Consider the following 12231-nt stretch of genomic DNA (forward strand, 5'->3'; position numbering starts at 1 on the left):
TTACACGATGATTTATGACCTCCGTGTGTGAATGGGGGAAGAAAGGAACAGAAAGGATGTGGCAGCAAAAGCGCACATTCCCTAACATATTTGTTCTACAAAATATCCCTTTTAGCTATACTCTCAATGGAACGCTTTGTGTAAAGTGATGGTGGTATGGCTTCATTTTGCATACTTTTTTATAATTTTCTCTAACGTTTTTTTCTTCTTCTTCTTTGCTTTTGTTCTGATTCGTGTTAAGTTTTTCCTTTTTTACATCTCGCTCGTTCTCCCTTGTTGAAGTTTAAAATCTATTCTCTATCATCAATCAATCATGGGGTTATGTGTATGTGTGAATGGTTATTCCGCGCGCTTTTTTTGTTGTTGTTGTAAATGCTACTACTTCACGATGTCTTCAGCGAATGGTGCATCGAGAGGCTAGTTTGCCTCCCATTTTCCCGTCAATACTGTCCGTCCGTCCAGCGGCAGAGGTAAAAACAATTTTACACTCATGACGCAATTGACACTTCCCTCGAGCTGCTCGGGAAACGGCGAAGTTTACTGATTCCCTCTTTTGTTGCTTTCCCCGGGATCGCTCTAAATTTATGGGATAAAGCACCGCCGATGTATATACACACAGGAAAATTTTCTTCAAACAGCATACCGGAGGACCATAGGAACGAGATAATCAACACAAATCACAACTTAAATCGGTTTCAGAAGCATCGCACAATATGGTTTGCTGGTGGTTTGTACGTATTTGCCTTCGATCGATCGTTCCAAGTTGATGGCGCGAGCTGTTTGGGGAAATTTTACACTCAGCCATGTTGTGTGGCTGTATGTATGTATGTATGTACTCTGTGTTCGTTCAGTCCGTCGGTACCAAATCTTCCGGTTGTCCAACGTTCATTTCTTTTCCAAAAGTACATGATTTTGCTGCTGCGTTTTCTTTTTCTCTCTCGCTCTCTTCTCTTGCATGAGTTTTGCGATGATTCGCATGGTTTGCATGGTTTGCTAATTTTTGTTTTCAGAACATTTTTTATAGTTTTTTATTGATCCATTTTTTTCGTTTCATTTTGTTTTCCACATATTTTTTAAAAAAGGAGTTCCGTAATCTGTAAAGATCAATTCAGGTCCCTGTCTTCTAAGTACTTGTATTCAAACGTAAACCCTTCCTTTTTACGCTGGCCCCATTTTTCATAGTCAAAATAGATGTAGGTTCCCTAGAAAAGAGATAGAGAGAAAAAAAAAGGTGAGAGAATGAAAAGGATATTAAAATAAAATACGATTCGAGCAGCACGAATGGACACATTTTTCACACAAAAGTTTTAATCTTTTTGAAGCGTTTTTTTGTTTTTCAACCCGATTGGCTCACCTGCTCGTACTCTTCGTTGATCACTTTCGGTTCTTCGTGGCGCTGGAACCACATCATATATTTCGTATGAAATCTCCAGCTCTGTTTCTTCAGCGCCTTTGCGGCTAGATATTGAGCCTTCGTTCCCTCCATGTAGTAAAACATGAAAAAGAGCGTTTCGGGAGCTAGACGCTGGAAAAACTCTACCGTATCAGAATGTGGAAGTTGTTGCTGAAATACAAGTAGGAAGAAAAAAAAACCGCATTAACATTAGAGTTTCTAATCAAAATAATTAAAGAAAGGTAAGAATAAAATTACAAAGATGTACGTATACGTATACTCTATACTATAGACATTACACATTCTAGTTTGTGTATGCGTGAATTGTATTTCACAAAAAAATGCAAATGATTGTCCAAACTGCAGCCCAGTGGCCGAATGTGCCTCTCTGATGGTTTTTCATAAGCATAGATAATATTAATAAATACCATATTTCACCTGAAATAAACCGGCTTATGGTTAGATTATATGGTCCATAGAAAGGACTATAAAAGGATTAGTTTTTTTTAAAACCTGAGCAGCTGGGTTTATGATACTGTTTTGCTTTTTGCTAAGTGTTGCAACCAAACGCAGCCGAAAGAACGCAACCTATATTCGACTAGTAGTGAACCTGCGTGATCACGTTAGCTTCGGTTCCCGAATGGCTTTCTCCTCTTACAGGATGTTTGGCGGAAGAGAGAGAGAGAGGGATTCTGTTCTGGACCATCTCCTACGTATTATTAAGTTATAAACATCCGTGTTTTATTCCGGACGTAAAACTAAGGTTTCAGGTTGCAAAGATTTGTATATTTTTTGCAGTTAAATTACGTTATTCCACCAACAATAACTCTGTCAACCAATACTGATTTAGGCAGGGGATATGTACAGAAGGCTTCCGAATAGGAAGGATTCCAGTAAGAGATATGTGTCTTTGAAAACTATTACAAGGGATTCCTAAACGTGAAATCTACCATTGATCAGATTTTCGCTATGCGACAGATCTCGGGGAAAGTTGGCGGAGCAGTAGTTTCACTATTTCAATCCCTTCATAGACGTCAAGATCGCATACGACAGTCAGGGTAAAACTGTACGAAGCAATGAACTCATGTGGAATCCTGACAAACATTACTTAACTAGTACAAAAGAACATCACCAACGTCACATGCCAGGTGATGGAAAATTCTTGAAGCCCTTTGTTACCAACAAGGGTTTGCGCCAATGAGATGTGCTAGCTACAAGTCAATCCAGCTCCTGGCATACGCTAATGATTTACAGATATGTCATGCAGTGGGAATAATACCGGATAACTTATCCTCGTAAAGTGAGAACTTGAACCGTTTAAAGGGCTTCTGCATTTGAACAAAACCGTGAGATTGCATTTGATTTGATACGCCCACCATGCTCGTTGAAAGGTAGATACTCGTTGCGCGGTGTGTTTGTCTTTTAATTGAACGAACCTGTGGAAAGTGCGGTGGAGTTTGAACAGGTTGACGTTGCAAGTACGGCCTTAGCCTCTCTGAATCGCTTGGTGTTGGCAGATGATAGTAGGCGGCTTCCATGAGTTGGAACTGCAAGGAGAGCAAACGCAATAGACACAACAATAATCAATGAAAATGGTCAGTAGATGTGATCCTCAAGTGAAGAAAATAATTACATTCATCTGATGCTCCTTTTGTAACTTCGACGTGCCCAATGGTGCGACGCCAAGTAGTGGCGGTATGCAGGCTTCGTGCGTACCGGCCGAAGGTTTCATGCCTCCAGGGCCACTGTTCACGTTAGCGGCGTTCGAAATACTGGAGTTTGTGTTAATGATCGCGTTCGGTCCATTCGTAATGGCAGTAGTAGCGGACGACGTTGGTAGTAGATTGGTTGCGTTGGCGTTGGCTCCCCCAGTCGGTACACCGCTCCCATCGACCATAAACGAGCCCGGGCCACCAAGCGGTTGCGTTTGTTGTGGCGTTTGATTCGAAGGAACTGGCCCAGCCTGTCTCGAATCTGCTGGCTGTGGTTGCTGCTGTTGCAGTTGTTGTTGCTGTTGCTGCTGTTGTTGCTGCTGCTGCTGGCCACCAGCGACCGCAGCAACTACTGCTGCATGTGCAGCCGCTGCCGCCGCAGCTGCTGCTGCTGCGGCTTGCTGGACAGTGGTAGCTGCTGTCGCCACCGTCGATGCACCCTGGGGATTCGGTTGTTGCTGTTGGCTCTGTTGTTGCTGCATTAGCGCGTTTGGATTGGAGCTTGGACCAGTTTCGAGGACTCCTCCCGTTCTATTTATCACTTCTTGCGCTACAAAAGCCACGAGCCGAGAAAACACGGAAATAGCATCAATGAATCATTACATGCGCCAAATGTTACACAACACCAACGACCACCCAACTTACCGAGTGTTGTGGGACCGTTCAACAATTGCTGCTGTTGTTGTTGTTGCTGCTGCTGCTGTTGCTGTTGCGGTGGTGACATCAAACTGGGTGACGCTCTGAGCAAAGACAAAGGACAGAACATTGGTTAAGAATTGGACACACATGGACGGACAGAGCACAACACGGTGTGCACGTCGAAACGGCTCACTTACCTGCTACTGACTGCGGAATTGCTGGGAGAGACACAGTTATTAATAACGTTCGCCCCGCTACTACTGATGGTAGACGCGGACGATGTACTCATTACATGATTGTTGCTCTCCGTACTCGATGCCGACGACAGGGCATTGTGAAGTAGCATGGAATTCTGACCGGGAGGAATCTGCTGGGATTGTTGCTGTGGCTGTGCCTGCTGCGACGGTACGTTCGACTGGGTCGACGACTGCACGCTGCTGCTACTATTCGCTGCCGCGGCGACAACGGCGGCAGCACTTGGTAAGCTGTTCTGCGTTTGCTGCTGCTGCGGTGGCAACTGCTGACTAAGCTTAGGTTGAGATGTATTAATTATCTGACTGAGGCTACTAAAAACATTCGATGCATTCGGGGGCTGAGTTTGCAGTGGCCCGCTTGCCGACGATGGTGACGCACCAGTGCCCGTGGTGGGTGTGCTGGGCTGGAGTATAGAACCATTTTCTACAATATTCCAGGAAACATTTTTAGGTTAGACTTTATCCTTTTTCACCATCGGGCGCGAAAAAGCGAATACTCACTAGGATGTTGTTTTGCAACAGCAGCAAACGCGGGTCCAATGATGGGTATACTGTTGGGTGGCTGTGGTAGCACCAACATGTTCGGTAACGCCGGTGCAGCATTCGTATGATTTTTGCTGGGCGTCGAACTGATCAGCCCGGTCTTGGACGTATTGTTGTTGCTGATAGTAGTGCTACTACTGTTACTGGTGCTATTACTGCTGCCGTTGTTGTTGACGGCATTACTGACAGCGGTGACGGACGGGTCCACCTTACTAGCGCGGATTGCGGTCGGTTTCACCGGCTGTGGGTGAATTATTTGCACCGTAAGCAAATATCGGGAATCGGGGAAAAAAAACCGTTAACCTTGTTAATCACCGAACCGATCGTGTCCGTTTTAAATTATGACTTCACTTACCGTAATCTTCGTGCCCTCGCTCTTCGAACGCTTGTCATTCAGATTGTTGTTATCGGCAGACAGATCGCTACTGTGATTGTGTAACGTACTGGCACTGTAGTTTAGCACCGGTGACTGCGCCGGACTAGTTCCAGATATTAGACTGCTTGGCGAACCTGCCGTCTCATTGCTGTTATTGCTATCCGTACCGGTCGACACCGGGATGCCTGCGAGAAAATACAGGAAGATAATCGGTCACGTTTCGAAACACAAAAGAAACTCTTCTTGGAACGTACCAGAGATTTCCACATCATCTAACCCAATGATATCATCGTAGATGTACTCGTTCTCCTCAAAGTCGGGCTCCTGCGAGGAATCGATGTAGTACTCCACGTCCTCCTTAATCTTCTTTATCTGCTCCACCTCGACCCCATCGTTGTCGAGCATTCGTAGGAGCGTCTCCAGTTTCGTGACATGGAACTTGTGCCTCTCGAGCTTACCCTTCAGCTCGTCCATCTTGTCCTGCTTATCCTTGTCGAGTTTCTTTTTCTTTCCCGCCAAAAGTGACTCGATTTCACACTCGAACTGATCGATTTGTATCTGCAGCGAGGTAATGGACGACGTTAGCCAGGTGCTAATTTCTTCCTTTTCCCGCTGGGCCGGATCCATCTTTTGGGCCGCACCAAGGCCCTCCTTCGAGTAGGCTTTCGTTTTCGTTTCCCGCTCGACCACCTTAAACCGCTCCATTTGCTGCAGGTTTTCAATTAGGTAGAAGGGGGGGGGGGGGGGGGGGTGAAATGAGTTCATAACACGAAAAAAAAGAAGAAGAAAAAAACAAAAAGAACGAGCAATTATTAGTGACATTGGCATCAGGTGGGATGGATGGATGGGGCCCGGTTTTACTCCCAACTTACGGTTTCTATGAGCCGACGGTTTTCCAGCAGAGCGCTTTTATCCTTGATCTCGCCGGAAGCGATCCATGATTTGATTTGATCGCGCAATCGCTGCAGTTTTTTAATTTCCTTCTTGAGATCCGCTTCATACTTTTCCTACAAGAAAGATCATCCGTTACCGTTTAGAGCGTGCTGTGTACTGGGGTGTTGTGCCCGGTGTGGTCACCTAGCCACTCGGGGGAGGGACATACTTTTTGATTGCTATTTGTAGCATTGTGAACTTTCTGCCAAATATCTTCAAACGTTTCTACACCCTCAGTGACTTTCTTCAGGCACCGATCGATTTCACCTGCAAAACATAGAAACAAAATTACAAATGTAAACACATCCTTGTGCTAACTGTCTTTTGCTCGTGATTTTAATTTGATTTCTACCACTACATTTTGATAAAATCAAGTTTATGCTAAATTTTTCATAGCATAAAATGAATCTTCAATGCTGATTGTTGCTATTGGCAACAACTACAGCAAGAAAGATAATTCCATACCATGGGGGCACCGTGTTTATGTAGCAGCCTCCTTTTGTTTATAGCAATACATGTGATTCATGTTCAACTGACAGTGTGTTACGAGCGTCGCCGGTGCTTTCCGTCATATGTCATTCCTACAAAGCTACATGTTCCCAATACTCAGACACACTTCATTAGCATCAATTCCTCGATGCCCGATATCACACATATCCACGCAGAACGCGTTTTACCACACCGGAGGGAGCTACTTTCTCGGTCTTTTTTCTTCTCTTTTTTATCGTGCAATTTTCAAACCCAATTAGAGCTTCTCATAACAATTTGATTACAGAAGAAACAACCGGTAATCTTTACTGAATAATAGCATTAAGCAGTCATTTTTGTATAAAAAAAAACCGTAAAACAGATCATACCGCTATTTCGGCTCCCTACAAATAATTCACTTCACATCGCACATTCGTCTGTGTATGAAGATCAACTAAAAAACCAAATTGCACAACTCATCCGACTTGAATAGGAGACGCACATAGCCTATCTAACAGCTCCGTTTCGATAGTTCCTTTCTTTAGTCGAATGAAAATATCCTCACCACAAATTGTCACTTTCTATTCGACCAAACCGAACCAAACCAAAATCACCAAAAAACTGATTCTTCTCACCTTGCAACTTTCGCGTCGCAGCCATGGCTATGTACACATCTGCTCACAGATATCATACATAATCTACTCATGCAAAACGGGCCTGCGGAATGGTTCTGGCGCGCGCTCCAAAAGCTTCTTGACCTCTGCTGTGCTCGGTTCGCTCCAGCTTTTGCTGCTTCTGCTCCTGCTGCTACAAAACGCTTTGGCAAGCTTCTTCTGTTCCACCGACGTAGAATCGCAGGATTCCAAGCCCCTCCGGGAAATGCAATCCTCTTCTTCGGATGCAATCTTTCGGATTTTCCTACCGTCCGCTGCGCTTTTCCTCCACTAAACACACACAGGTCACATACACACACACGGGGGGAAAAATCCGTCGTCGTACGCGTATGTGAGATAGAAGAACTGCGCTGGTGGTGTGGTAGTGAGTTGGTTTTTTTCCTGCGCCTTCTTTGATCCAGCTTCAATTGCCAGCCATGGGGGGATGATGCGTTGCTAAGGTGCGGAGAAAGCGGCAATCGTCGACTCGTCTGCCCGACTCGTGGCTTTGGCCAGGTTGAGCTTGACGGCTTGTTCGAAATCAAGGATTCCGTCCGCAGCAATCCGTTTTCTCAGACCGCAAACAAGAGGAACCAGCAGCTACACTCTCTACAGCCCCCTTTTACTACGGACAGCGGCGAAGGCGACGTTGTGTGTATGTGCACCGCGAGCACGTACGTACGTGTCTACGTTAGTGAGTGTGTTTGTGTTGCCTCACTTTCAAGATGGCCGCGAACCGTGCTCATTCAGCGAATAGCGAACTGTGTTTCAACTTTGCACACCGAACCGATTTTAACGATACGCGACTAGTGAACCGATTTGACACGCACGCTCTACAATCTTTCCTTAATCTGCTGATGCTGGCGCTGTATTTGTGGGTCACGATAAAAAGCGCACAATTTATCATTTAGCGAAGTATTCTTCTTTCAACTTGGAGCACTTCTTTCGACACTTTCCCAGCAAGCATTTCGTGTTGATTAGTCGACCCAATGAACAATCTGGCGCAAAACTGTGCGAACAACTGTCAAACTCATTGTGCAGAAATTTAAATCCCAATTAACACAAAGGAAATGTTCTTTACTGTGAAACTAGATGCAATATAGTTAGGCTGGTGTCATTGCTCGGTGGCATACGATTTTATCGTTCGACCAGGTCGGCAGATTAGTCGTACGACCATTTTCGGTTTGACGTTTAAATGTAAACAAACGAAGAAGGAATGTGTTATTTATACAAGCATTCTGCTACCAGAGCAGTTCCAAGTTTATGGTTGCAGCACTGATAATTATTCCTCGTATCGGCAGTCCTGTTTTTTTTCTTTATTCATAAGGGACGGCCAGGCCGTATTGCCATCGGCAGTCCTGTTAGTGAACGCTAAATTTTGGTTAATTAAGTCAAGCAAGCCTAAATGCTATACCTCTCAAAATTATACTGCCATACAGTTTGAACGAGTTCCGATGATTCAACACCTTCATAAAACTATCTAAAAATGTTCTGAAATTTCTAGAACTTTAAATGCTGATTCAGAAGCTTTTATTCGTCTTTCTTATTCTTATTTTTGTTTCCTAACAAATTTTTAGTTTTGTTAGGAAATATCTTTATATGTCCACTTTGCTGTGCTATTGTGCTAGTTGTTCTATTCTTTAGTTTTTAGCTCTGCTATTGCACTATAGATGACACTGCAACAAGCTAAAGAAAGTTCAACAGTGTAAATATTTTCAAGATAATATTTGAATATTTTCATATATGTTCGTTAATGCGTTTGAGAATCGAGTGGTATTGTTGAAATCATGTGTGTGGTATGTGAAATGGATGTTAAGTAAGATCTAAGATCCATCCCATACGCAATTACTTACGTAATTGCATTTCCACAAGTATATTCGTCTCCTCATAGTATACTTAGGAAACATATGCTACAAACGCATATGGCAATATACAATTAATGCTTTTAGACAGTAATTTTCAGTAAAATTAATGTATCCTGTTCCAGAATCGATGATTGTGCAGTAGGAGTTGGTCGAATGCATGCAAAAATTAGAATTGGAGACCTGGTCCCTTCATTACCATTACCAATCAATAGTACTCAAAAATTATCCAAAACATTCGCTGATCTTCATTAGTTTTTGCACAAATTTCCCCAAGATGCCACCGTTTAGTCCCCAGTGAAGGCAGTAATAGTTACCATCCGAGGTGCAAGCTAAAACCTCCGAGAAATATCTTATAGTTCATCCCAATATTTAAAGTGAATATTGTTAAATTATGATTTAAGTCTCTGGATAGTTAATTTTTCCAAATAACTCCAAGCGAATAAAATAGCCGAAAGTAAATTTCACTACCCAAACCTTATTTGATTTTAACAGCAATGTCATGCTTTGGTTTAGCATGTTGAAATACTAACTTGAGCATATCAAATTTACTTTCGGACGACTCACTACTTAACAAGATACCCACCCGTTACACGCCTGGTTTGTCAAAGTTTCATTTAAATGATATATATTTTTGACCCCTTTCAAGATCAAACTGAAGCTTACAATCTAGGAGTAAACTAGTGTAAACCAAAACTCTATCCTTCTTTGAGGCCAGTTGGGTGATCAACAAAGTCCAAAACTGCGCTCATTATTTGATTCCAATTCGGCTGAATAGAAACATTACATTTATTACCAATGTCATCCTTATCTAGAGAACTGGTTCCTCCTTCCACAATCACTAAATGATCTGCAGATCGATCTTTCAGAGGAACGCAGCAATTACACAACCAAACACTGTCCTCCCACTACATTAAGAAGCCAAACGCGCGACAACAAATCTACGGTCACACACCAGTTGTTAATGTTTAAACATAATGTTTATCTTCAGCGAAATAGAAGAAGCAAAAAATAAACGAATGTTTTTTTTCTGTTGCTCGCCCCACATCTGCTGCGCTAGAGAAGGCAGAACAAGGATACACCCACCAAGAAGAGAACGAACGGCGACCACTGACGAACACCACCACCACAACCACCAGAGCTGGTTTAGGCTTCGACGTCGGCTTGGATCTTGGCCAGGAAATCGGCCTTGTGCTTGGCGATCCTCTCCTTGCGGACGGCGAGCGGGAGCTTGGCCAGTGTCCACCGCTTCTTGGTGACCTTCTTCTCGGGTTTCTTCGTGAAGGAAGGATCCTTGCGGATGGCGGCGTGGGCATTCTTGTAGATGGTTTCAATCTGTGGAAAGAGAATGTCACATTAGGCCTTTGGTCGCTCTGCGATCAATTGCGTTCGTTCGGTTGGTGGACAAATGTACGATAAACTCAAGGAAGTTTGCTAGGTGGATTTATCCCGCACACTCCGAACTTTTCTTTAGTCGCAGCTTAATTTGGTCCATTTTCGGAAACTGTCGCGACACTTGAAACAAACGATCGACGACAGTAATTTGAATGGACGTGGTAGGGATTGTTGGGTGAGTTGGTACTTACATCATCAGCCTTAATGCCCAGCGAAATGTACTTGCTAAACTGGCGCTTGAACGCTTCCTCGTCTTCCTCCTCCAGGGTGCGCATGTAGTTGGCAACATGCAGACCGAAGATGTGGTCACGGTGCATCTCCGCGTTGAAGCTTTTGTTCTCGGCGCTGTATCCTGGGAAGCGTTTCACCGAGTGCGGAATGTTCAGTCCGCCATCGACGGCTCCCTTCATCGCGCCGAACACACGGGCACCGGTGCTGGTGCGGGCAAGACCCACATCCAGGTAACACCGGAAGGCAGCCGGACCATCGTCGACGGCTTCGACCAGGTACTCCTCGCCGGTCACATCGGTACAACCGGCGTACAGCGTGTCCAGGCGCAGCTTCTGCAGAATGCGGCGGGCAACCAGCAGACCGGTGCAGTAGGCGGCGGCATAGTTGGTCAAACCAACCTTCACACCATAACGTGGCAGCTCGTGCGAGTAGGCCGCGCACACAATGCGATCTCCCTCGATGCGGGCGTACGCAATCTGACAGGTGATGTCGCGATTGCTGAGACGAACAATCAGACGGAACTTCGGAGTGTTGTATTTGTTTTTGTCCTGGAAAATCAGGCGCTTGCGGGCATAGTAGTCAGTCTTTCCTTCGCGACGGCGACGGAACCTGACTTGATAACGCTTGAAGTACTGCTTGTTCTTTACTACTTTAACGAACCCCTGGACGTGCGCGTATGTGGAATAGAGGAAAAAGAAATAATCGGATGAGAGTTTCAGAGAATTAGTGAGGTTAGGTTTGCATCGTTGCAATCCTCGCGATACTTTGTTTACGGTGGACCAGATTCATTGGGAACGTGAATTACTGTGGTGAAGGTTCCATGCAGTACTGAGATATGCTATCTCCGGCTCACATAACACCACACCGAAAGATTCATGTGAACAAGAAATTCCACAATCCCTAGAAGCACACACGTACCCACGATGGGATGCTAAGTTAGAAACGACGGAATTTCTTATTGCCGGAAATGAACTCTTTCGGTGTTGTTTGCACTCAACAACACTTCACCACGGTTTGTCTTGAGCTTATGCACCGGAAAAACACTCTCACAGGCCAGAAAGCTTACCATTTCGATTTAAATTGGGAAATTTTCGACACACGAAACGCTCAACACGTTTTCTACACGTCGGTGTCTACAAGAAAAAGGAACGAAAAAACAAGATGGCCTATTGACACTGACAATCACCTCGCCTTCCCAAGCAACAAATCGTCATCCCAAATTGGTGAGAAAGCTTTGACAACCCAGCACACAATCTGGTCACGTTTGAGTCTTAATCGGGTCCAATGGTATTACAGGAGATCAGGTGGTGGAATAATTTTTTTTCAGAGGACTTACGTTGGTTTTTTTTGTCAAATGTACCAGTAGAGAATCATTATTTTAATATTTCCCACGAACTAGCGTGCCTAATGTGTTCTTAGCTTTTGGGTTTTATTGATTTTAATTCAATAACCATAGAAGTATTCGTTACTTTACTGTTCTCTTTGAAACTATTGAATTTTCAACCACACTTAGTTCTAGCATTTAAATTGTCATTTATACTTAAATAAAACAACCAAAACCTTCTTTTTGATAATTTATATGGGAGCTGTTATAAGCCTGTCAAGACCCTTGTAGGGTCTTTATTTGTTGCTTGCGGGGTACCCAGCGAGCAAAATCATGCTTCTCGCTATGATGAGCAGATCCCATGTAACAAAATCTCACTTCTCACTACAGTGAGCAGGTGATTCTCACCTGCAGTGGGAGATTCTGTTGCTGTGCTTTTGTCCAACGG

At 44.1% G+C, this 12231-nt stretch overlaps 2 protein-coding genes across 2 annotated transcripts; both read right to left on the bottom strand.

The window, feature by feature from the left end:
* Positions 1 to 997: 997 nt before the first annotated feature.
* On the bottom strand, positions 998 to 7194 carry LOC126564036 (CCR4-NOT transcription complex subunit 3). The gene is made up of 12 exons (XM_050220940.1): positions 6954 to 7194; positions 6020 to 6117; positions 5790 to 5924; positions 5172 to 5625; positions 4897 to 5102; positions 4500 to 4782; positions 3942 to 4422; positions 3751 to 3845; positions 3027 to 3655; positions 2830 to 2940; positions 1355 to 1564; positions 998 to 1202 (listed from the first exon to the last, which is right to left on the bottom strand). Exons 1-12 carry the CDS (start codon positions 6976 to 6978, stop codon positions 1104 to 1106), a joined length of 2826 nt encoding a protein of 941 aa, XP_050076897.1. The 5' UTR covers positions 6979 to 7194; the 3' UTR covers positions 998 to 1103.
* Positions 7195 to 9963: 2769 nt separating this feature from the next.
* On the bottom strand, positions 9964 to 11659 carry LOC126565142 (60S ribosomal protein L5). The gene is made up of 3 exons (XM_050222290.1): positions 11526 to 11659; positions 10420 to 11121; positions 9964 to 10168 (listed from the first exon to the last, which is right to left on the bottom strand). Exons 1-3 carry the CDS (start codon positions 11526 to 11528, stop codon positions 9980 to 9982), a joined length of 894 nt encoding a protein of 297 aa, XP_050078247.1. The 5' UTR covers positions 11529 to 11659; the 3' UTR covers positions 9964 to 9979.
* Positions 11660 to 12231: the final 572 nt, after the last annotated feature.

This window comes from Anopheles maculipalpis, chromosome 3RL (assembly GCF_943734695.1).
Source record: "Anopheles maculipalpis chromosome 3RL, idAnoMacuDA_375_x, whole genome shotgun sequence".
Classification (NCBI taxonomy): Eukaryota; Metazoa; Arthropoda; class Insecta; order Diptera; family Culicidae; genus Anopheles; species Anopheles maculipalpis.